Raw genomic sequence first — 26,272 nt, 5'->3', positions numbered from 1 at the left:
CAAAAGCAGAAAAACAGAAATCAGTAAAATGGATATCAGAAAAATGGAAAATTAAGCTGGCCATACACTAGGCTGATTCCCCGCCGATCGACAGCAGATTCGATCACTGGCAAATCGTTAATGTTAACGCAAAATTTCGATCTATTTCGTCCCGAAATAGATCGATCGCTCCGTGCGGGAAATTACCGTCGAACGCCCGCGGGTAGGGTGCGTGTCGCTAGCGGCGTTCGAGTGCCCGACGACCGACGCAATACAGCTGCAATACATTACCTGATCCGGCCAGAGCGTATCCCCCCCAGTCACCGCTGCTCCGTCTCCGTGTTGGGCTCCGGATCCAGCAGGCTTCACCTCTTCCTGCCCCGGCTGGAAGTTTAAACAGTAGAGGGCGCTCTACTGTTTAAACTTCCCCCAGACATGAAGAAGTGAAGCCTGCCGGACCCGGAGAACAGACCAGAGCGGAGAAGACAGCGGAGACCTGGGGAGTCGCGCCGGCGGAGCAGGTAATGTATGCGGGGGGGGGGGGGGGGGTTGCGGGAGTGGCAGCACCACAGATTGTGAATGGTTTCAGGCTGAAATCGTTTCACAATCTGTTTGCAGTAAAGGCAGCCATACGATCCCTCTCTGATCAGATTCGATCAGAGAGGGATCTATCTGTTGCTCGAATCTGATGGCTAATCGACCAGTGTATGACCTCCTTTAGTCTTGTGATTGGACTACAATTATCAGTGATACAATTTTTGCAGAACAATTCTGCATTCTCTGATTGGTCCAATGCTTCCGAGGTATGTGATTGGGCTAAAATTACCAAGTTGCGGCAAATAAGATTTACGCAGAATTTCTTTTTCCTATTTCTCCTTTCTGAATTCCGATCGAAAATGCAGAAATTTCAATTTTGAGGAATCCGAATGAGCATCCCATATATGGGACTTGGTACAGGAATAAAGTATACCTTACCTATTTCCACAAAGTACTAAAAGTAAAGAACATATACAAAATAAAATACAAACACACAATTATCTTTTTTTAAAATACATTATCTCAGTGTCTCCCAAAGTAAATTCATTGCTAGTCCTGTCATCCAGTGTTGAATTTGTCAAGCAAATTGCTCAGAAATATAAATAAAGCTTCAGTTATGTTGCCCTGTCACCCAGTGATCTGTGCACAATGAGATCCTTACAGAAAATAACACATTGCACTACAGATAGAAAATATGGCGGTGGCCACCATCATCTTGTAGGGTTAGAATTTAGCTACACGAATGGGGGTTTATAAGAGAAAAATATAAGAGAGTAAGTCACATCCATCTTTGACTGCTTACCCTAACCACTAGTTCTAGGGTTAGAATGTAGCTAAATGCAAAGAGGTTTAACCACTTAAGGACCACGGCCCCCCCTCCCCCTCCCCCCCCCCCCCAGTGACCAGGCTATTTTTTACAATTCAGAGCTCTGCAGCTTTAAAAGCTCTCTGCACAGCTATACAACTGTGCACACAAATGGACTCCCTCCCCCCCCCCTTTTCTGCCCACCAACAGAGCTTTCTGTTGGTGGGCTCTGATCACTGCTGATGGCTTTGTTATTTTTTTTTTTATATCAAATTGATATACACCCAAGACCCCCCCACCCCCTGATAGCCGATTACCTGGATCGTCTCTCATAGGCAACAGCCTATGAGAGCAATCTTTTGTCTTGACCTTCCAGGGGACAGCCGAGTGACACGGCTGTCCGCAGTACAGCTCTGCATTAGATCGCAGCGCTGTACAAACAAAAGAAATGGCCATTTCTTTATTTTTCTTTCAGTCTGCTAGCAGCGATTGCTCAAGCGGGGAGCGCACATGATCCCCGCTAATCTCTGCCCACCGATCTTGACGCCTTTCGGTGTTACGCGGTCCTGGGGCTGCCACCTTCCCGATGCCTATTGGCGTTAAGCAGTCGGGAAAAGGTTAGTGGAACAGAGGGACCCAGTGAGTCTACACTAGGGATGGTCAGAAATGCTTTCTGCTTAAAAATTCAGCATTTTATGGTTGGCCTAGTATTTCCTACGTTTTCTGATTGGCCTAAAAGTACTGTCTAATTTTAATAATGTGATTTCTGTGGACAAAAAATCAGCATTGTCTGAATGGCCTACAATAGATTTCTGCTGAAAAAGTCTTACTTCTTTAATTGGTCCAATGCTTTCAAATTCTGTAATTGTGGTAATGCGTTTTTTTTTGTGGAATTCTGCCAATATTTAGCAAATATTATCAGATATTGTACAGAGCACAAGACACTACCTGCCCTAAAGAGATAGACACCACCCAACAGGGCATTAAAGGGAAGGTTCAGGGAGGGTGGGGAAAAAATAAAAATCAATTTCCACTTACCTGGGGCTTCCTCCAGCCTGTGGCAGGCAGGAGGTGCCCTCGCCGCCGCTCCGCAGGCTCCCGGTGGTCTCCGGTGGCCGACCCGACCTGGCCAGGCCGGCTGCCAGGTCGGGCTCTTCTGCACTCCAAGTCCTTGTACTTCTGCGTCCCACGCCGGCGCTCTGACTTTATCGGACATCCGCCGGGCTGTACTGCGCATGCGCAGAACTACTGCGCATGCGCAGTACAGCCCGGCGGACGTCCGATGACGTCAGAGCGCCAGCGTGGGACGCAGAAGTACAAGGACTTGGAGCGCAGAAGAGCCCGACCTGGCAGCCGGCCTGGCCAGGTCGGGTCGGCCACCGGAGACCACCGGGAGCCTGCGGAGCGGCGGCGAGGGCACCTCCTGCCTGCCACGGGCTGGAGGAAGCCCCAGGTAAGTGGAAATTGATTTTTATTTTTTCCCCACCTTCCCTGAACCTTCCCTTTAAACTATAATTGTTATTGCAAGAGGAGATAAATTACTTAAACTCCCTAGTAGTAACCCAGAGTCAGGCTCGGGACGGAAATCCGCAGCTCAGAGCGGTAACCCTGAGCTGGATCCATAGGGGGTGTGTAATGTGCAGGGCTACCACAGATCTATCTAGGGGTATAATTTTTAGGGTCTAAAACCTTGTGAAAAAACGTTACCGCTTTTAGACATTAAAATCTGGAAGTAAATATACCACCAGGGAGGTTAAATTACTTGAACAGTGCAATTATTATCTCAGAAATCAGGTGTACTATAACAGCATTAGCAAACCATTTTATGAAATTCTTAGTGAAGAGGTGGCCCCCACATTTTCACAGGTCTGTAATAAAACTTTTAAAGGGTAATAGCTACTTAACATACTGGTTAAGGGCTCTGCCTCTGACACAGGGGAATAGGGTTCAAATCTTGCCTTTTCCTGCTCAGTAAGCCAGCACCTATTTAGTAAGAGAACTTAGGGAAGACTCCCTAACACTGCTATAGAGTGTTTTCTAGTGGTTGCAGCTCTGGCTCTTCACATGTTCTGTGTCTGTGCCAATATTAAATTACTTCTAAAACAAGGAAAGGTCCCTCAATGTCCAGGTTCATTTCCCTCATGTCTCTTATAAATCAGGACATGAAGCGGCTAACTAAAATTATGGAGGACCTACTAGCCCGCTATATGCCTAAATTAATTCACATAAAGCAAGTAGGCTTTATAAAAGATATGTTAGTGGTGTCTAACATATAAAGGTACTTGCAATCTTAAAAAATGTCCGGGCCAATTCTAGATCGCTTAGATCTAGTTCATTAATTACATTTGACACCGAGAAGAGCTGAGCTTGGACAAAGAGGGTCCGGAACAAACTGGGCTTTCAAGTGGCTTTGCTTAATATGTTTAGGCTAATTTATAACAAACCTCGGGCAAAAGGTGGCCATACACTGGTCGATTTGCCACCAGATTCGACCAACAGATAGATCTGATCAGAGAGGGATCGTATGGCCACCTTTACTGCAAACAGATTGTGAACTGATTTCAGCCTGAAACCGTTCACAATCTGTGGTGGTGGTGGTGCTGCCGCCGCTCCCCCCCCCCCCCCCCCCCCCCCGCATACATTCTCTGCTCCACCGGCGCAACTCCCCAGGTCTCTGCTGTCTTCTTCTCCGCTCTGGTCTGGTCTCCGGCAGGGCATGCTTCACTTCTTCCTGCCCGGCAGGAAGTTTAAACAGTAGAGCGGCCTCTACTCTTTAAACTTCCTGCCGGGCAGGAAGAAGTGAAGCATGCCGGAGACCAGACCAGAGCGGAGGAGACAGCAGTGACAGCGGGGACTCGCGCCGGCCGGAACAGGTAATCTATACCTGCTGTATTGCGTCAGTCGTCGGGCATTGGAACGCCGCTATCGTCGCATTCCCGACCCGCCGGTGATTGAGAAAAATCTTCTGCACGGACGGATCATCGGGAATTGACGGGAACGATCGATTTCGAATCGATCGTTCTGTCATCAGTGTGCGCAGCGATTTCACCAGCGATTCGATCACTGTGATCGAATAGGCCGTATATCGGCGGGAAAATCGTTAGGTGTATGGGCCCCTTAAGATATACACTCCAAGCTATCTGTTTGCCTGTTTGTGTTTCAGAGGTGGGGGGAGAGTGCAATAGGGGTGACCCCCTTCACCCCTTCTTCTTAATATTGCTTCAGAAACTCTGACAGGGGAGTTACATGTGGAGTTAGAGGGGATACAGATTGGGCGGAAGGTGGTACAGACACTATTTCCTGATGATAAAATGCATTTCCTAGCAAAACCCAGAGAAGGATTGCCTAAAGCACTCCGAATCATTAGATAAATAAGAGTACTCTCTGATTTTAAAATCAGTAAGGGGAAAAGTGACATTCTCCCATGTTCTATGTTTGCAGACTAGGGATGCTCACCGCATTCCGTGGAATTCAGTTTTCCGCAATTCAGGCCAGAATTTGGTGGTTCTTTTCCGTCACATTGGAACGGAATTGCTATAGCGGAAATTACGCGGAACGATGCGTAATTCCGGCAGCATGTGGATTTTTGTAAGCCAATCACAAGGAAGCCCCTAGAAGAAGCTTAACGTGAAAACAACATGATTTCTTTATGAAAATAGGAATTTCTGCACCAATCAGAGGCTTACAAAAACCACCCAAACGGATTTCTGCATGAAAATCTGAATTATTTCAGCACCAATTACAGTCTTAACAAAAACCAATCAATCCTATGTTACCAACCAGCTCCCTACCTATCTCATCTATCCCAACCATTTTGTGAAGGTCCCATAGCCCACGCGACACCTCCTGGGGTGCCGAAACCACCGCCATGAAACCACCACCAGGTCCCAAAGCTTACGTGACACCTCTTGCGGCAGCAAAATGACCGCCATGGGACCACTGCAAGGACCCATGGTGTAAGCGACACCTCCTGCGGTGCCAAAACGACCACCATGGGACCACCGCTAGTTCCCATGGCGTAAGCGACACCTCCTGCTGAAAAAAATACAATAAATAAGTAAAATCAAACAAAAAAAATCCCTCCCCCCCCCCCCCCATGAAAAACCCGGTGGAACAGCCTCTAGGTCCCATGGGCTACCATTTAGCAAAAACGAGGTTTCATTTGCGATTACTTTAATTTTACCGGCGGAATGCGGAATTCCATGGAAATGTAATGGTAACGGAATTTAGCGCTGGCGGAATTCCGGCGGAGCAGAATTTGCTCTTTCCGATCATCCCTATTGCAAACCCTTCAAAGTTTAGAAATTTAGAATTGCAAGTTTCACAGGGTAAAAGCAGGTACCTGGTAATAGATATTGCTACCCATAACTAAAATGATTGCGAACCAACTAGCCCGCTACATGCCTAATTTAATTCACGCAGAGCAAGTAGGCTTTATAAAAGAAAGGGCAGAGGTGTCTAACAAAGGAAGGTAGTTACAATCTTAAAACACATCCTGGCCTATCCGAGATCGCTTAGATCGTTCAGGCATTCAGTCCTGTTATTTTTTTTTACACATACCATGTAAAGCCTTCTTAAATGCCAGTTTACCAATAGAAAAGCCAATATGTTTTTTTTGTTTTTGTTTTTGTTTTTTTTTTTTTAATGTGAAATTGATTTGGTACCAAAATTGAAATTCCAGCACCATTTTTTTCATGCCAAAAATGTACTAGCAGTATGCAAGATTACTCTGTGAATTTAGCAATTTACTTTCAGGAATGTGAATGCAGCCGATGAAATCATTTAATTTTTTCGCTATTAAAACAACCTAACTCATTTTTGTGCTGAGTTTTTCCAGCGCATCTGTTCTGTATTTATTCCTGGAGTATTGCATGTTTTAGAATCATTGGCTTTCTACCTAGGTTAAAACCCTGAGATGAAGGAAAGAGAATTAGTAAGGGTTGATTTCCAGTTACAAGGGCAAACAAGCATTCTTACTCCATCAATGGATCCAGACAAAGTATTTTCCTTTTATTATGGAAATCATGGCCACTCTGATGGAGAAGGTATGACAAAATAAACTTTACTGCAGAACAACTGGCCTCAGGGGCTCCAGCCAGACAGTCCAGTTCCACACTGGACCACACAAATTTCTGTTGGGTGGTCTGCCATTTTTCTTCTGATATTTTTATTTGCAGAGTTATTAATTGCACGTGTTCTTTTCTCCTAATTGTACAGAATTATTGAGTTAGGGGTGAGCATTGGTTCTGCATACCTTAAATTCTTATCCAAATGCTTTATACTGTACAAGCATAAGAGCACAATCCACTTCCATTACTTGAATAATGCTGTAAAAAAAGAACATTCTATGATGCCTTTCCATTTGTCTCAGGAGCTATGCCCATGTGCTCAAACTGACAAGAGCGGAGTCTGAGACCAGACTGCAAGTGCTTAAAAATGTTATAAAACTGGTGGATGACAGGAACACTGCTTGCAATCATTTTAAGTGACGCTTAGTTATTCAAAACTGCGGCAAGGTTATGATTGTAATTCTACATAATATATAAATCTTGTACCCAGAAATGTTTCAGTGTTGTAAAACAGAGTATAGAATTAAGTGCTAAAAGCAATTGTTCTCATCTTCAAGACTGAAGTTTCTTCAAGTGTTCTAATGCACATCAAGTCAAGTCTCAGTTAGTTCCTTGAAGGCCATCTAAGCAGACCACAATGATGTCATCACATCTCCACCTACACCTTCCAACAAGGCACTCTTATTCAGATACATCACATCATGAGAGGTCAGCTATTTAAAATCTGTGCCTAAAGCATTGGGGTTATATTTCTTTAATACACACATTTTCTCTAAAAGGTGACAGGACAGAGATTCAATTCAAATCACAAATTTGGTTGTACAATTTGGACCAATCAAATGCGGTTTGATTCATCTAAATTCAACCTACATACAAATTGGAATTAAATTTGCATCAACTCTGAAAAATTACCATCTCATTGATCATGTGTGATTTAGTTATAGGGCTTGATCTGCTACAAGTACAAAGAGCAAGGATACTACTGTGTAGTGTAGCACTGATAAACTATGGATTGCCTATGTAAATTAGTATGGTCTGCTTGTAGGTGCACACACTGGTAAACATATCATAGTACCTACACAAAAAGAAGCACCAAACCAGTAGATGCCTCAAAAAACTGCAATTTATTATAGAGCATTACAGATCCATAATAGATTTAAAAAATAAGGCCTACTGTTTCAGAAGGCCACCAATATGTACAAAATTGTACAATTACAATACAACTGCTGCCGTGGAGTATTACAGACCGATCTCACTGATTCAACCCTATTACGTCTTAAAGCACCATCATATCGACATGTATTAACCTTTTAATTTTGTTGATAGTGCTAAAGGGTGACAAACCCAAATCAACCTATATTAATCATTAGTCTAATTGGACTTTGTGAGGCAATTCAGATACTTGCAGTAATAATGTTCCAGATTGGGCTTAGATAATGATTGTACCACTCACAGAGGGCAACTGGACTGACCAAGATGATCTATAGGGTTTTGAATCAGGAGAACACCTAATACACCACATTTTGCTGCTCATCATAATATTTAGGATACGTTGTCCACTCCACAGCATATTGAATGCCTGTCCTTAAGTTCGCAAATTCAGTTTGGCATTTGCAGAAATATAACTTTTGTTGTGTGAATACTTCATCCTACTACCAATTACTGAATCTGAGAGAGCCTAAGCACTTTGAGTCCTATGGGAGAAAAGTGCTATAGAAATGTTATTGTATTATTGTATTGTAAATACTGAAAGACAATCCTGTCGCTTAGGTAGATGCAATAAATGAACCTCTAGCTCACCAGTTTTTAGGTAAAAGTTCAATAGATCATAACCATGGAAATCCAGGAAAAATCCAAAATTAATCCAGGAAAATTATATCCGGTATAGGGACATAGATTGCTGTACATTTCAAAACTATAATCCTAAATGCACTTTGTTGTCATAATATTGATATCCACTGGGTTGAATAGCACTAGGGATACTCATTCGGATTCAGCGGAAATAACATTTCCGCATATCTGATCACAACTCAGAAAACGAGTTTTGCAGCAATACCGCATTACTGCAACTCAGTAACTTTAGCCCAATCACAGAACTCGGAAGCATTGGACCAAACAGAGAATGCAGAGTCAACTTGGAAGTATTTGGTGACAATGCAAAAAATGACCAAAAAAAAAAGGCCTCCTCTGAAATCGGATTTCTGCAAAAATTTGGTACAGCTTGGTAATTTTAGCCTAATCACAGAACTATGAAGCCTTGGACCAAACAGAGAATGCAGAGTCAACTCAGAAGTATTTGGCCAATCAGAGAATGCAAAAAAATCACCCAAATGAAAGACTCCTCGGAAACTGGAATCCATGAATCGGTAATCCGCATTGGCAGAAATCGGCATTTCAGACCATCCGTAAAAAGCACTTATGTTGTGTACAGTTGCAAAGTAACAATATATCTGCAGAAATGTTTCATGCCATCAGTCAATTCCCTTTTTAGCCAATCATAGATGTCAACAGCCATGAGAATAAAGTGCCTGTTAATTCCAGAAATGCCTTAGCCACAACGCTCAACTTCACGTTACCACGAGAACTCAATATCTTGCTGGGGTGTGAATAGGTTAAAAAAAAATACAATGTCCATTTCTATGAATAAGCTGTAGCACTGCAGCTCTTATTGCCCTGTGTTACTATTTTCTGAGATATTCTATCATCAATATCTCACACCCAAGTTAACAGGTGGCAGTTTTAAAGGAAGCGAACCACTGCAAATAAGTCTGACTTTGTTCTAATCACTGCTTATCCTGATCTTTATTTCTTCTGACTTTAATAGAACGAATCCAGGACTTCAGGGCTTGCTGTGGGTGTGTGAATGTTACTCTATATTTGTATATCCCCTAACAAAATGACCTCTTGCTATTGCTTCTACAGTGGGTTGCAAAAATATTCAGCCCCCTTGAAGTTTTCCACATTTTGTCATATTACTGCCACAAACATGCATTAATTTTATTGGAATTCCACGTGAAAGACCAATACAAAGTGGTGTACACGTGAGAAGTGGAATAAAAATCATACATTATTTCAAACATTTTTTACAAATAAATAACTGAAAAGTGGGGTGTGCGTAATTATTCGGCCCCCTGAGTCAATACTTTGTAGAACCACCTTTTGCTGCAATTACAGCTGCCAGTCTTTTAGGGTACGTCTCTACCAGCTTTGCACATCTAGAGACTGAAATCCTTGCCCATTCTTCTTTGCAAAACAACTCCAGCTCAGTCAGATTAGATGGACAGCGTTTGTGAACAGCAGTTTTCAGATCTTGCCACAAATTCTCGATTGGATTTAGATCTGGACTTTGACTGGGCCATTCTAAAACATAGATATGTTTTGTTTTAAACCATTCCATTGCTGCCCTGGCTTTATATTTAGGGTCATTGTCCTGCTGGAAGGTGAACCTCCGCCCCAGTCTCAAGTCTTTTGCAGTCTCCAAGAGGTTTTCTTCCAAGTTTGCCATGTATTTGGCTCCATCCATCTTCCCATCAATTCTGACCAGCTTCCCTGTCCCTGCTGAAGAGATGCACCCCCCGAGCATGATGCTGCCACCACCATATTTGACAGTGGGGATGGTGTGTTCAGAGTGATGTGCAGTGTTAGTTTTCCGCCACACATAGCATTTTGCATTTTGGCCAAAAAGTTCCATTTTGGTCTCTTCTGACCAGAGCACCTTCTTCCACATGTTTGCTGTGTCCCTCAAATGGCTTGTGGCAAACTGCAAACGGGACTTCTTATGCTTTCTGTTAACAAAGCCTTTTTTCTTGCCACTCTTCCATAAAGGCCAACTTTGTACAGTGCATGACTAATAGTTGTCCTATGGACAGAGTCTCCCACCTGAGCTGTAGATCTCTGCAGCTTGTCCAGAGTCACCATGGGCCTCTTGACTGCATTTCTGATCAGCGCTCTCCTTGTTCGGCCTGTGAGTTTAGGTGGATGGCCTTGTCTTGGTAGGTTTACAGTTGTACCATACTCCTTCCATTTCTGAATGATCGCTTGAACAGTGCTCCGTGGGATGTTCAAGCCTTTGGAAATCTTTTTGTAGCCTAAGCCTGCTTTATATTTCTCAATAACTTGATCCCTGACCTGTCTTGTGTGTTCTTTGGACTTCATGGTGTTGTTGCTCCCAATATTCTCTTAGACAACCTCTGAGGCCCTCACAGAGCAGCTGTATTTGTACTGACATTAGATTACACACAGGTGCACTCTGTTTAGTCATTAGCACTCATCAGGCAATGTCTATAGGCAACTGACTGTACTCAGACCAAAGGGGGCCGAATAATTATGCACACACCACTTTGCAGTTATTTATTTGTAAAAAATGTTTGGAATCATGTATGATTTTCGTTCCACTTCTCACGTGTACACCACTTTGTATTAGTCTTTCATGTGGAATTCCAATAAAAATTGATTCATGTTTGTGGCATGAATATGACAAAATGTGGAAAACTTCAAGGGGGGCGAATACTTTTGCAACCCACTGTATGTAACTTAGACAAAGACTATGTGCTTCTGCCACTTAACAACGGAAAGTCTGTTATATATATCCAAGCCTGGTTTGCTAGATCCCTTATGTTCTCCAATCCAAAAGACCGTATTATATTGAGCCAATGGTAGCATATTTAACCTGTGAACCTATAGTTCTTTTTTAAAGAAAGTCAATCAGTAATAAATTAATGAGTTCCTTACCTTTAACAGAATGGCCTGAGTTCCACCAACTGCATAGATTAAATTCTACAAGAAACCTGCAGAGTGACAAAGACACATGTTGTTTATGGATTACATCGTCTTATATGTGAAATTTGTCTGCACATAGATAGCAAAAGAGGCTGCCCACTTTTGTGCCATTTACTGGACGTCTTCTGTAAAGTCATAATTTGTAATCTGTGCGACAGAGGCCACTGGTGGTCCTGAACCCAATCTGGGATATGCATCTCTGGTCAACACGTTTTGTTTGTTTTCCATATGTATAGAAAGTTTCAAAACCATTCACATAAACAAACATAAACAATTGTGTTTGCAAAAATATTAGCTCTTTAGATTTAATTAGAAACTAGAAATAACCGAATTAAATGAAAAATAGATGACTGCAATAACATACAGCCAGTTGCAAAAGGTGTGACATTAACCCAACAGAATTAAACAATTCCAATAGAAAATCTGAATGGAAGCAGCAATAATAAGCTAATACTGCTGCTCCATCCTTGATGTAACTAAGGAGCTATGGGCCTCAGTGCAAGTATAACATTGGGGCCCCTAAAGAGGATCATTTGAAAACACCTCAAGTTAAAGGGATACTGTAGGGGGGTCGGGGGAAAATGAGCTGAACTTACCCGGGGCTTCTAATGGTGCCCCGCAGACATCCTGTGTTGGCGCAGCCACTCACTGATGCTCCGGCCCCGCCTCCAGTTCACTTCTGGAATTTCTGACTTTAAAGTCAGAAAACCACTGCGCCTGCACGCCCGTGTCCTCGCTCCCACTGATGTCACCAGGAGTGTACTGCACAGACACAGACCATACTGGGCCTGCGCTGTGTGCTCTTGATGACATCAGCTGGATCGAGGACACGGCAACGCAGGCGCAGTGGTTTTCAGACTTTAAAGTCTGAAATTCCAGAAGTGAACCGGAGGTGGGGCCGGAGCATTGGGGAGTGGCTGCGCGGGCACAGGATGTCTGCAGGGGACCGTTAGAAGCCCCGGGTAAGTTAAACTCATTTTCCCCTGACCCCCCTACAGTATCCCTTTAAAAGGTGTGGCTATCTCCCCTTTTGATTTTAACGGCGGTACAGAAATCTTGGCGCACACAGTATTAAGCTGGCGATAATAACGGCTACAATTTGTAGTTTCTATTTTCTATGTATAGCCGTCTATGTAGCCGCATCGCACCGCGTGTATTGGAAACGGACCTTAACACTAATCTAACTACTAGCACTAATCTACTCTCTACCAATGCCTAACACTAACACTCCCGCTATCCAGCACCAATAACTGTACTCTCTGCCGCTTCCCAGAGTTCGGCTACAAGGTAGCCAAACTACATTGGCGCTATCACCGCAGTCACCTCCGCTACCTGGTGTCACCTGGAGTTTTGCTTCACAGTAGTCAATCTCTGGTACTTCTTCCCCTAACAACCTCCACCAATGCAATCACTGCTACCTGGAGTTCGGCTAAATAACAGTACATCTCTGGCATGTCCACCACTTACCACCGATAGTGGCACCTCCAGCGCTACAATTACTCACTTTAGCTGCTAAAATATATATTAAAAAATGCACTAATGTCTTTCGCAACACCCAATTTTTGGTATGTGAATCACATCCAAATTACCTGCTCCACAATGTGGCCTAGTACCCTACAATCTACACTGTGAATAGCAAACAATTGTATTGTTATGTCTACCCATAGAAGCTTCCACATAGACAGGAGGTGGGGTTTTCTGTCAGTCAGGTAATGGTTTTCACATCACAGCCATATAATGCAACTGCCCCATGTGGCAATGGTCCTACCAGCCTTGCACTGATCATTGTGATTAAACAGCAGAGCAAACTGCTCCACAGGCATATGTCAGAGCAGTTTCACAGTGAAGAATATTACAATGCCTATTCATGACCGATTCTCTTTGGTGCAGTTTATTATATTGGAGATTGATTGCCAGACAAAATTGGAAATCATGCTCTTTATCTATAAAGCTAAGTGTACTGGGCATGGGCTCATGTTTCACATTATAGTGAGTGTGTAATTGGAAACAGTTAAGTGATACATGTTACGACAGCAAAAACCCAACATCTCACTAACACCTGTCAGCTTGTCCGAGGCTTGACATGAGCATCTAAGGAACTATTTCACAGAACATGAAATCACACAATGACTCATCGGGATGGTTTGATCTATTGAAGGGGGCCCACACAGGCAGCAGACCTCCATTACCCACCACGCAAGAGAAACCACAATAGCTGCATTTCCTTTTGACTGTCCACTGCAGGACGCCACATCCAGTCATCTACTTAATTCAGAAGAGTGACAGCAAAGTTCCGGGTGAATTTATTACTACGTGATCAGCTTAACAGCAATCCCGCATACAGGAAGGAAATCAAATCATTTCTAGTGGTATATTTACACTTACAGGATTAGCTCCGTCATTATCCATTTCACCGCTGCAAAGAAGGCATGATATGGCTGGGAAGAAAAACAACTAAATTAGTTTCATTCAAGGGAACTCTCACAAATCTAGTCAATAAAAGTGAGAAAGCACTAAAAATCTCTAATGACGACTGCATACTACAATTTATTTACAGCAGTTCTAGAACAATAAACTGTTAAAAGAAAATGCTAATCTTTATTTATCCTGTAGAAAATCAGCATGGCCTTACTCTGTCTACCTCCCAAGCCTCCCGATTCTTCCTTTAGTGTTGGGGTGAATTTATCGGCCAGCAGGGAAATACATGCGATCAGCTTGCCTGAGTTTCAGTTTAGTCGAAGCAGCCTATATCTTTTAAACTGCTTTGAATGATTTTAATGCAGACTTTTCACTGAAGATCGGCTTTGTTTACATATTTTTCTCTAAACATTTTTCACTGAACAATTTTTTTATTTTTTTTTGTACAGATTAATATAACCTGCTTTAAAAAGACTTTCCACTGAGCTGTTTGAAATACTGTTAGAAGGCAGAACACCATTACAGTAAATCACCTGTACAGATCCTGTAAAAATTACGCAGAGCACATTACGCATGCCTTCTCCCCCTGTTTTTTAAATTTAGATTTGCACTAAGGTATCCTTTAAGGTTTGGCATGGGCGGGTTGGTTAAAGTTAGGCAGCACCAGGGAGGGGGTCTTTGAGTTAGGCGTAGGTAGAGGGGGTATCCTGTGTGAGAGTAGGGTTAGATTAGGTCATAGCAAAATATCGGTAAAGATTACTGATATTTAATTACAGGAATTAAGTAGTAGAATATTTGCAATTATACAGATGGTCTACTTTCGGCAGTCTCCAGCGCTTTTTTTTATTGTGTGCCATTTTTATAGGTATGCCTCCAGAAGCCCCTCTCAGGAACTGATTATTTCACAACCTTTTTGTTCATAAGTGAATCAAGCAACAAATAACATGCTGAATTATTTAATCCAGTCACTGCTGTTGTGACCTACTGTGGGAAATCACCTTTTCCTCCAATCCTTTCTGTTTCCATAAGATAGAGTGTACTGCTTGCCAGAGCAAGGTAGCTGGAACATGCTTTCAGTTGTTAATTTGATTCTGTGAGAAGTTACCAATATACTTTGTAAATGGAAAGCCATTGTATGGGAAGACCAGTGTAAATGGTTGGGGCAGCAGGGGTTAAGGTGGCCATTAACGGTCACATTTCTGGTGAAAAATCATTTGAGCGATCAAAGAATTCTGACCAGAGGTGAGCGGATTGGTTGAAAATAAACTCTATTGATGGGCACAATCGATTACGAATGATTATAAAAACAGTCGTCTGATTGGATCTTCGTCGAACCAAAATTTTCTTGCCAGTTGTGATAGATAGAAAGCAAAGATTGGTTTGTTGATGGTGTAGTGAACAGTGAATTACAATATTTCACTTCCAGTCAGAATTATCTGATCGCTCAAATTAAATTTCACTAGAAATTGTTTCATTTGCGGCCACCTTTAGTTTAGTGTAGTGTAGTGCAGTGTAACTGTTGGAGGCAGCAGGGATTAGGGTAGTGTAGCTGGGGAGTGTAGCTTGGATAGAGGAGCCCAAACACCATAGACGCACCAGGTTTAGTATTTTTTTCCCTGATTTTTTTTTCTTTACCTTTATACCTAGGTGCGTCTTATATATTTAAAAAAAAAATGGTATTTTGCTTATGTGGCAGGATGCGGTAAGTGCTTCCCTGCACACTCTGCATCACATTTGCGGTCTGAAAGATTTAATTTTAAGCATGGAAGTGACAGCTTTTTGGGAATATAGTTAACAGGGAGGGAGATAGTAAAAGGTCAATAGTTCATGTATTTTCATTTAGGGACACTTAATAGGCTGCCACAGAGCAGAGACAACATTCTACCTTGTAAATGTTTAAATAAAAAATAAAACCATAGGATAGGAGTAGGAGGATAAATACAATTATTTAGCTCAGTTTATTTTTCACCACGGGTTCAATTTAATACTATTTTCACATGCTTATAATATGTTTTTAAAGATTGCTGCAAATTCCATTTCTCCTACTGAATACACCATGTACAGCAAAGTACACATGCTACCTGGAATAAAGTGTTCAAAAGCCAATTATTCCAGTAGCCAAATATTCTGGTAGGACATTTGTCATTTAACTGTTGCCCGGAGTACATAAAATGTGCAAAAATGACTAAGAACATGATAGTCAGCAGATGGCAGTCATCCTGGCAAGAACTTGGGGCAGATTTACCAACATCAGAGTAGTCCATACATGGCAGAATAAAATATGTATCAACTGCAGTGTCTGCTGAAGAAGAGCTTATTGTCACCATTAAAATGTTGACTGAAGTCAGGTACAATGCTGCTGCTGCTAACATGAATGGAGTTTCAAGTGACATAAGGATACACTTACCCAGTACTCAGCTGAAAAAAATCATCCTGCTTTAAAAGGTTTATGGCTGAGAATGGCTGAAAGTTCAACAGTATGGATGATCACAGAATGTCTATAGGTGCCTTTATACATATAGGTTTGTTCAATAAGGTGTAGCTAAGAATGACAGGCACAAGGCAACAATCTACAACAGACAATTATATTCCAGTTTACCATAAACAAATCATTGCAAAGTGCATTCTGATTGGTTGATATGGGTGCAGCAACAGTTACTAAATATATAGTCTCAGCAGTTGTCAGAAATACTTACATCCAGTAAACTGTGTGCGCAGTCACTACTCTCCTTATTTGTTCTGCACATGGCTTGATAGTCATACAGTGTTATTCTAAATAAAGAAGTAAATCAATTTACATGTTAATCCCTAGATGACCTAATAGAGCATGTCAGTTCAGTAGTTACCACAATGAATAATTGTCAATTTATAATGCATCATTTTTTATTTTTCATTTGCAACAGGGTTTGCTTGTTTTATTAAAGAGACTCTGAAGCTAGTCTCAATCCACCTTTTTAACTTTTATTAATGTAAACTACTGTAAGCCCTGCTAAACCGTCGCATCCCCGCGGCAAAACTAGGGGTGTATACCCCCCAACTCCCCTCTGCTGAGACCGGGGAGCGCTTCCTCATAGAGGCAGAGCTTATGGCTGTAGCTCTGCCTCTTGGCGCGTCAATCCCCGCTGATCGCTGCCTCTCCCCACCCCTCTTAATCTTCCTTCACCGAGAGGGGCAGGGAGAGGCGGAGATCCACGGGCAGATTGACGTGCATGGAGGCAGAGCTGCAGCTGAAAGCTGCCTCCATGGGCAGCAAAATTCACGACCAAGAAAGTTGTGGATTTTGCAGAGGGGATTTGGGGTGTATAATCCCTCGTTTTGCCGCGGGGATGCAGCAGTTTAGCAGGGTTTATAGTGCTTAACATTGAAAAAGTGGAGTTAGACTCGCTTCAGAGTCTCTTTATTGTTGTATTTTATCATTGGAAAAGGTTAAAAATAAATAAGAAAGTAAAGTGAAAGTAAGGAAAAGAAGAGAAAGAGACAAATGGGAAAGAAAAAAAAGGAGAAAGAGGAAACAGCTGGAAGATGGGTTAAGTACATGTACTAATAATGATTTTTATGTCTTGAGTATTAAAAGTCACTTTTTTATATAGAGAATACCAAGCTGACATTTAAAAAATCAAAATGTTCAAATGGAATTTAGTTTCAACTATTAACAAAAAATGTTTACATCTATCTATCATAGTTACATAGTTACTTAGTTGAAAAAAGACATACGTCCATCAAGTTCCACCAGAAGATAAGGTACAACATTAGCCTGCTCTCTCACATATCCCTGTTAAACCAGAGGAAGACAAAAAATCCTTACAAGGTATGGTCCAATCAGCCCCAAAAGGGAAAATAAATCCTTCCCGACTCCGGATATCAATCAGATAAAATCCTTGGATCAACACCACCAGGAATTACCTAGCAATTATAACCATGGATGTCGTTTAATTCAAGGAAAGCATCTAAGCCCCCGTAAATGCAGATAAAGAATGTGCCATAATTATTTTCTGTGGTAATATTACTTTAAAGAGCCCTTTCCTAAATAAATGTCTAAAACTTTTTTCTCCATGCGCAGATCATGTCCCCTAGTCCTTTGCAGAAGCCTGGGGACAAAAGCTCATCAAAAGCTTTTGTATTGCCCTCTGATGTATTAATACTAGAGATGTAGCGAACGGTTCCAGGCGAACTTTGGTGGTTCGCATTCGCCATGCAAAGGCGAACTTTTGAGGAAGTTTGATTCGCCCTATAATGCTCTATGGAGCAGAACTTTGACCCTCCACATCACAGTCCGCAGGCACATTGTTGCCAATCAGACTGCACTCATGCCTAGAGCCCCACCCCCCCCTTATAAAAGGCAAAGTCCTTGTGCCGTTTTACTCACTCGTCTGCCTACACTAATTAGGTAAGGGACAGCTGCTACACACAATCTGCTAGGGAGAGTTAGGCTCTTGTATATTCCACCCTCCTACCCTCCACCCTTCTACCTATTCCCTCTTCCCTCCTCCCTCCTACCAGAGGGAGGAGGGTCTCATCTGCCAGGGAGTTATAGTATTTCAAAAGCCAGATTACATACCATGGCTAAGAATTTAACCCAGGTCTCACTGTGTGGTGGGCAAGTACCTTAACTGCTGTGCCACCAACACGACTAACTGAAGCTAGCCTAGCATGTACCATTTCTGCTCAATCCAAGAGAAACATTAGGTTGCTTAAAGGGAACCCTAACTGAGTGATATGGATGTTTCCTGTTAAACAATACCAGTTGCCTGGCAGTCCAGCTGATCTCTGTGGCTGCAATAGTGGCTGAATCACACCCTGAAACAAGCATGCAGCTAATCAAGTCTGACTTTAGTCAGAGCACCTGACATGCATGTTTGTTCAGGGGCTGTGGCTAAAAGTATTAGAGACACAGGATCAGCAGGCGATTCAGGCAACTGGTATTATTTTAAAAGGAAAAATCCATATCCTTCTTAGTTTAGGTTCCCTTTAAGGATTTGTAGCATAAAAGCCAACTCACATTGGCTGGGAATTGAACCCCAGGTCTCGCTTTGTGGTGGGCAAGTACCTTAACCACTGTACCACCAACACTACTAACTTAAGCTAGCCTAGCATGTACCATTTCTGCTCAATCCAAGAGAAAAATTAGACAAGACAAATAACATTTATATCATGCTTTTCTCCTGGCGGACTCAAAGCACCAGAGCTGCAGCCACTAGGGCACACTCTATAGGCAGTAGCAGTGTTAGGAAGACTTGCCTAAGGTCTCCTACTGAATAGGTGCTGGCTTACTGAACAGATAGAGCCGAGATTCGAACCCTGGTCTCCTGTGTCAGAGGCAGCCATAACATAGATATTACGGTAGCTAAGACTACTCCTGGGCCTTTCTTGTAGTTGAAGAGATGAGTGAACTGTAACACCACACTTAAAAAAACAAACAAAAAAAAACAGCAAGCAGAGAAGCTTCTCCATAATGGAGCATTGGATTTGGTAAAGTCTTAAGCCAATGTGTTGTAAGACACAAGTAAGCTTTAGGTTAGCAGGAATGGTTGCATGGCCACCTAGCTTTTCATCCTTCCCAGGCCAGCTAGGCTGGCTTCAGCCTGTAGTGTTGGTGGTATAGTGGTGAGCATAGTTTCCCCCCAAGCAGTTGACCTGGGCTTGATTCCTGGCCAATGTATGTGAGCGTGCTTTTGACATCCTACAAATCCCTGGAAGACAAGATCCTCCTTCTCTCCAGAGGAGGAGGTAGGGAGAAGGGGAGGAGGGAGCTGTTGTGGGGTGGTATTTAAGGAATAACAATCAGCCAGGAGCAAGCTAACAAGCCTACAAGAGCCTAACTAAGCTTTCCCTAGTAGAGTCTGTCAGCAGCTGTCCCTTCACTAATTACTGTAGGCAGACGAGTGAGTAAAACGGCCGGAGAACCTCGCCTTTTATAAGGGGGAGGGGGCTCCAGGAGTGAGTGTAGTCTGATTGGCGCCAATGTGCCTGCTGACTATGATGTAGAGGGTCAAAGTTGACCCTAATGGAGCACTATGGGGGCGAACCGAACTTCCGCTAAAGTTCACCTTCGCCGGTGAACGCGAACCACCCAAACTTCGCCTGGAACCGTTTGTGGGTGAACCGTTCGGGCCATCTCCAGCAGCCACGCGAGATTGGGCGGTAACAGGTCTGTAAGGCCCTTAGATGCGCGGGTACTGCATGCGCACTCAACTGAATGGACCAGCTTGGGTGTAGTTATTTATAAAAAAAAAATGTCAATGTGCTTTACAAAAAAATATTGTTAAGTTAGTGCATTATGCTAAAGTAAATGGCCCAGCATGGCGCTTTTGGGCATTGAGTAGGTGCAGGTGCTGTGCCCATCTTTGAGACGCGTGCATTAAAAAAGGGTACCAGGAAAAATGTCCAGGCTGTATAATGAAATGGCGCTGGTGGATAACGAAATCTCAATAATGATAAACATTGTTAATGAAATTGGTTAACGATAAATACGGTTTCAAAACATACGGGAGTTGATAACTAAAATATATTAACGTTAAAAATCGTAGCCCTAACCCCCCCGGTGGTCCCTAACCACAACCCGATGTTGCATAACCCTAACCACCCCCTGGGTGGTGCCTAACCATTCCCCCTGCAGAAACACCCTTTTACACAGAGAAACAATAATATCTTTGATAACATAAAATCTGTACATACAAACGAAATAATATGACAAAAACTATAACATTGCAAGCTTCTAAAACGATAACATACTTCAAAAACTTTAATGTTTTAATGTCGTTAACGATATTTATTGGGCCCCTTTTTTCTGCTTTTTTCCCCGTATTAAGTGCCCTTTTACGACCATTAACCGATGGCGCCCTTTTTTCCTGCTTCCTTTAACAACCTAACGACCGCTCCATTGGCGTGCAGTCCTGGGGGGCATGTTTTGCAGGAGATCGTGCATTTCCGCTTGAAAAACAGAGCTCCACTCCACCATCAGTCTACCAGCAGCGATCACCGCTAGAAGACTGTTAGACGGCAAAACCGCAATCTATTTACTCCTTACAGCACTGCAATCTAAGGCAGCGTTGTACTGGGGACAGCCGTGTGACATGGCTGTCCCCCTGGCAGGCTCAGAGGTGATCGGCTGTCATAGGCTGATGCCTATGACAGCCAATCATAGTGATTGGCTGGGGGGGGGGGGAGATAGAATGTAGATTAAAAAAAATAGTAATATATATTTAAAAATAAAATAAATAAATATTTGTATAAAAATAAATAAACATCCCAGCGGGGATCAGAGCCCTGTTGGTGGGCAGAAAAGGGGGAGGGGGGATCACTCGTGTGCTGAATTGTGCGGACCTGCAGCAACCCGTAAAGCTGCAGTGGCCTTAATTGTAAAAAATAGCCTGGTCATTAGGGTGGTTAAAAGGAATACTTAAGTCAGCTAAAAAAAAGACTTTTACTCACCCGCAATAGCGCCCTCTATAATGCTATTGCGGCGGGGGACGCGGTTAATCAGCCGCGTTCCCAGCCTGTCTGCCAGTGACAGCCAAACTGGAAGTGGCCGCCGGTGAGTCCAGGCGCATTGGAGGGACACTGCGAGGGCACCGTTCAGCTGCAGGGGGCTGAGGAGAGCCCTGGGTGAGTAAAAGTCATTTTTTTTAGCTGACTTAAGTATTCCTTTAAGACAGTGGTCCTTAAAGGGAAGGTTCAGGGTGGCTGTTAAAAAAATAAAAATGCCCATCCACTTACCTGGGGCTTCCTCCAGCCCGTGGCAGCCAGGACGTGCCCTCGGCGCCGCTCCGCAGGCTCCCGGTCCCCTCCGGTGGCCGACCCGACCTGGCCAGGCCGGCTGCCAGGTCGGGCTCTTCTGCGTTTCAAAATGCGCCTCACGGGGGCGCGCTGACGTCATCGGACGTCCTCCGGGCTGTACTGCGCAGGCGCAGAACTACGTGGATGGGCATTTTTATTTTTTTAACAGCCACCCTGAACCTTCCCTTTAAGTGGTTAAGTTCAGCATTTCAAAAAAAATATAAAACAAATACAGTAAATCAAAACAAAAATCACTAAAAGCATTATAATTGTTTATGTAAAGGATAATTTATAATGAAAAAATTATTAAATTACATTTGTCTGTGTGGTTGAAATTCTATTTTAAGTTTTGGAAGAATTCATTTGTCTTTATTTTCTGTGATGTAAGTAGCAGAAGAAATGTAAGATTTTTTTCATTAGACAACAATATTCTTCCATTTGAGTTCTATTGGGAAGAGTTAGGATCTTCATTAGATATTCATTATTGTCTGTGTTGTCACTGGAGTTAAAAGTAACATTTTACATTGAAAATACACTTCTTCCAGCCACTAACCACACCCTTGTTCTTTATTAAAGCCCTCTGTAGAGATGGCCCAAACCTCAGATTTTAGGTTCGCGTACCTGGTTCGCGAACCTACCGTGAAAGTTCGGTTTGCGCAAACCGCAATACACTTCAATAGGGAGGTGAACTTTGAAAACTAGAAAAATGCTGGCCACAAAAGTGATGGAAAAGATGTTTTAAGGGGTCTAACACCTGGAGGGGGGCATGGAAGAGTGGAATACACGCCAAAAGCAGCGTTTTAAGGGCAGAAATCACATTGAATGCTAAATTGCAGGCCTAAAGTGCATTAAAACATCTTGCATGTGTATATGTTACGGCCAGAACCCGAAGTTTGGCCACTTCTAGTTCTGGCCGGCCACTTCGGGTTCTGGCCGGCCAATTTGCGAAGTGGCCGCTGCGCTGCGGCCAATGTTAGAAATGGATTGTTTACTCTGATATTAATGTATCTTCTGGCCGCAGCGCAGCGGCCAAACGTATTAATTTGTTGCAATTAAGCCGGCTGCAATGTAACCATTCAAGCCGCCGGCTTTTTATCTGCCTCTCTCTCCTTCTCCCCCCCCCCCCGCCTCTCTCTCCTCCTTCCCCCCGCCTCTCTCGCTCTCCTATGGGCAGCCGGGCGGGGACACGAGTGTCCCCCCGGAGTCGTTCGTCGCGGCAGGGAAGCCTGCCGTTCTTGCAGAGCGGGTGCTGGCAGAAGCAATGTCTGCAGCCTCCCCGCTCTGCTGCCCCTGCTGCGACGAACGACTCTGGGGGACTCGCGTGTCCCCCGCCGGCTGGCCATAAGAGGAGAGAGAGAGAGAGAGGCAGATAAAAAGCCGGCGGCTTGAATTGTTACATTGCCGCCGGCTTAATTGCAACAAATTAACTAAGTGGTTCTACGTTTGGCCGCTGCGCTGCGGCCAGAAGACACATTAATATCAGAGTAAACAATCCATTTCTAACATTGGCCGCAGCGCAGCGGCCACTTCGCAAATTGACCGGCCAGAACCCGAAGTGGCCGGCCAGAACTAGAAGTGGCCAAACTTCGGGTTCTGGCCGTTACATATACATCAATCAGGGCGTAATTAGAGTACTGATTCACACTGACACACCAAACTCACTGTGTAACGCACTGCAAACAGCTGTTTGCGTAGTGACAGCCATGCTGGAGTGGTGCGCACCATGGCCAGAGTGCAGGCCGTGGCGGTTTTCAAGCCCATATGGTCGCCGGGCTGTGGTAGCTCAATGATAGAACAGTGACTGTTCAGCTGATCAAATTTGTTCTGTCCACAATGAAGCAACGACCTTATTATCTTTGGTGTGCCACCCCCCGAGACACTCATATAGCCAACGGTCATTGCTTCATTGTGATATGCAAGCCCCTTCACCGCGGCAAGGTAATGATCACAAAGGGGAATGGGCACATGTGCATGCCTTTTGTTTTGTTGTTGCAGCTGCACTGCAGGCAGAAAAATTAGGCAGGCATGTACACGCACCAGAAAAATTAATATAGAGGCCGCTGCTAGCAGCAGCCTTAAAAATTCAGGAATCCGCCTGGAGTCCTGGACCCTGTTGGTGGTGGCGGAGAAGGCAGTCAAGCGGCCTGCAGGCAGAGATGATGTGTGGGGAGCAACTTAGTCTTGGGGCAGGCAGCCAGTCACACGGTGTGCAGGCAGAGATGCTGTGTGTGGGGACTGACTTAGTCTTTGGGTGGGCAGTAGCCCTCCGGGATCCATGCCTCATTCATTTTGATAAAGGTGAGGTACTGAACACTTTTGTGACTTAGACGACTTCTTTTCTCAGTGACAATGCCTCCAGCTGTGCTAAAGGTCCTTTCTGACAGGACGCTTGAGGCAGGACAAGACAGAAGTTGGATGGCAAATTGGGACAGCTCTGGCCACAGGTCAAGCCTGCACACCCAGTTGTCCAAGGGTTCATTGCTGCTCACAGTGTTTACATCCACACTTAAGGCCAGGTAGTCGGCTACCTGCCAGTCCAAAACAAATTCCAAGAACAATCACGGGGCTTTTTGATTAACAGTTAGTCTTTAATTCTCCTCAGTGCAAATTTCTTCAAAGTCACAGGACGGACAAGCAAACTCAATAACGGATTCCCATATCACACAAAGACAGCCTGCCGGTCCAGGCGTTGGTGGAGGGTGGATCCGGAAGCACTAAGGCGAGGCATTGGACTAAAGAATGTCCGCACGTCCGGCATCACCATGAGATCGCTGGAGGGTCCTGTCCTTTCCTGAGTGGACATGGGAGAAGGATTACTGACAGTGGTACCTTTATTGCGTTGTGCTGTGACATCACCCTTAAATGCATTGTAAAGCATAGTTGCCAGCTTGTTCTGCATGTGCTGTATCCTTTCTGCCTTCTGGTGAGTTGGTTCCTATACCGAGGGTCTAGTAGAGTGGCCACCCAGTACAGCTCATTCCCTCTGAGTTTTTTTTTATACGGGGGTCCCTCAACAGGCTGGACAGCATGAAAGTTGGATGCAGACATATTATCCATCTCCTCTTGCTCTTCCTGAGTGACGTCAGGTAAGTCCTCCTCCTCTCCCCAGCCACGAACAATACCACCGGAACGTCGAGCAGCACAAGCCCCCTGCGACGCCTGCTGCGGTTGTTCTTCTGCCGCCACCGCCTCCTCCTCCTCCAAAGAAACACCTTCCTCATCATCCGAGTCTGACTCCTCTTCCCCACACGACTCTTCCTCCTCCTCCCCCCTCTGTGCTGCCGCAAGTGTTAAGGAAACATCTGATTCTGACGTAAATTGCTCCCACAACTGTTCCTGCCATAACTGTTCCTCTTCACGGTCCTCCACAGCTTGATCCACCACTCTACACATGGTACGGGATCAAGTCGCTGATGGTACCTTCACTGCGACTCACCAGGTTAGTCACCTCCTCAAACGGCCCCATGAGCCTGCATGCATTTCGCATCAATGTCCAGTTGTTGGGCCAGAACATCCCCATCTCCCCAGATTGTGTCCTTTTACTGTAATTGTACAGGAACTGGGTGACGGCTTTCTCCTGTTCTAGCAGGCAAGAAAACATGACCAGGGTCGAATTCCAGCGAGTCGGGTTATCACATATCAAGCGTCTCACCGACAAGTTGTTTTTCCTCTGAATGTCCGCAAATCATGCCATGGCCGTGTACGGCGGCCTGAAATGCCCACAAAACTTCCTGGCCTGCTTCAGGACGTCCTCTAAGCCTAGGTACTTTGACACAAATCTTTGAATGACTAGGTTCAGCACATGTTCCATGCAGGGTACATGTGTCAGCTTTCCCAAATTCAAAGCGGAAAGGAGATTGCTGCCAGCTGGTGCGGGGTCAGCCACTGATCCACCTGTTTGTTAAGAGCAGCTAGGAGAGCTGGTCCAGTGTGACGCTCCGCTTTGAGGCAAGACATGTCTAATATGGCGTGACACCATCGTACCTGGCATGCAGCATAGGCCTGTAACGATCGGTGTCAGCACACAGAGATAATCTGATTGTTGATGATCTGCAAAATCATCAACAATACAGATGTATACTTGATTATGGATGATCTGCAGAATCACCAATAATATAAGTATGACTAACCTCTGGACACCTAATGAGTTAATGTGTTTGATGAACTGTAGGCTATCTCCCGAGGAGCGGGAGATATAAGTGGCTTGGCCAAGAGCCACCTGAGGGGCAGGTGGCCCTGGGCAGTGCAGAAACTATCTCTTTGATAGTGAGGACCTGGTAACCAGGGATAACAGTATTAGATGGTGAACTGTACTGCAGCCAGAGGAAGTGACCACTGGCTGCTAACATGCCAGACTCTCTGAGGGGTGGGAGTCCTGGTTGCAGCTGACACCTGGTAAAGAGCAGCGCTCTTCAGCATAGCCCAGCCCCACTCAGCCAATCACCCACTGCGCTGGGATCAGCTGATCGTCCTGATCAGCTGATCCCTCTCCTATTGGCATAAAGGTCCTGCCTCCTAGCGCGCGCGCGCATTGCTCTCCATCTGTGTGCACTACTAGGCTCAGACAAACCAGACACATGCTGCTGTGCGGAAACCGCCGGTCTGAACGCGGAGACAGCCGCCCCGCTGCCAGACCGCGCGGCGGTGTCTCCGCAATCCATTACAAGGCCCTGGGGTGATGGGGCTGTGTAGCTGGAGAGGAGATCGCAGCACCAGTAGAGTTGAACTGCCACTCAGCCAAGGAAGAGGAAGACAGCGAAGAGGATGTAGCAGGAGGAGAGGAGGTGGCAGGAGGCCTGCCTGCAAGCCGTGGAGGTGTCACAAGTTAGTCCGCTGCACAACCACATACTCCCTGCTTGCCATCGGTCACCAGGTTGACCCAAATAGGCTGTGTAAGTTATGTACCTGC

At 44.4% G+C, this 26,272-nt stretch overlaps 1 protein-coding gene across 4 annotated transcripts in view; it reads right to left on the bottom strand.

Moving 5' to 3' along the window:
- CACNA2D3 (calcium voltage-gated channel auxiliary subunit alpha2delta 3) overlaps positions 1-26,272 on the bottom strand; it is a 1,137,695-nt gene that overhangs the window by 115,234 nt on the left and 996,189 nt on the right. For all 4 annotated transcript variants that reach the window (XM_068253668.1, XM_068253670.1, XM_068253669.1 and 1 more), the window contains 3 exons: positions 16,284-16,359; positions 13,555-13,607; positions 11,122-11,177 (listed from right to left, as the gene is read on the bottom strand). In XM_068253668.1, coding sequence (XP_068109769.1) covers positions 11,122-11,177; positions 13,555-13,607; positions 16,284-16,359 — 185 coding nt within the window. The remainder of the gene's footprint in view (positions 1-11,121; positions 11,178-13,554; positions 13,608-16,283; positions 16,360-26,272) is intronic.

The sequence above is a fragment of the Hyperolius riggenbachi genome, chromosome 9, assembly GCF_040937935.1.
Source record: "Hyperolius riggenbachi isolate aHypRig1 chromosome 9, aHypRig1.pri, whole genome shotgun sequence".
In the NCBI taxonomy this organism is placed as follows: domain Eukaryota; kingdom Metazoa; phylum Chordata; class Amphibia; order Anura; family Hyperoliidae; genus Hyperolius; species Hyperolius riggenbachi.
This window is presented reverse-complemented; position numbering and strand designations above follow the sequence as displayed.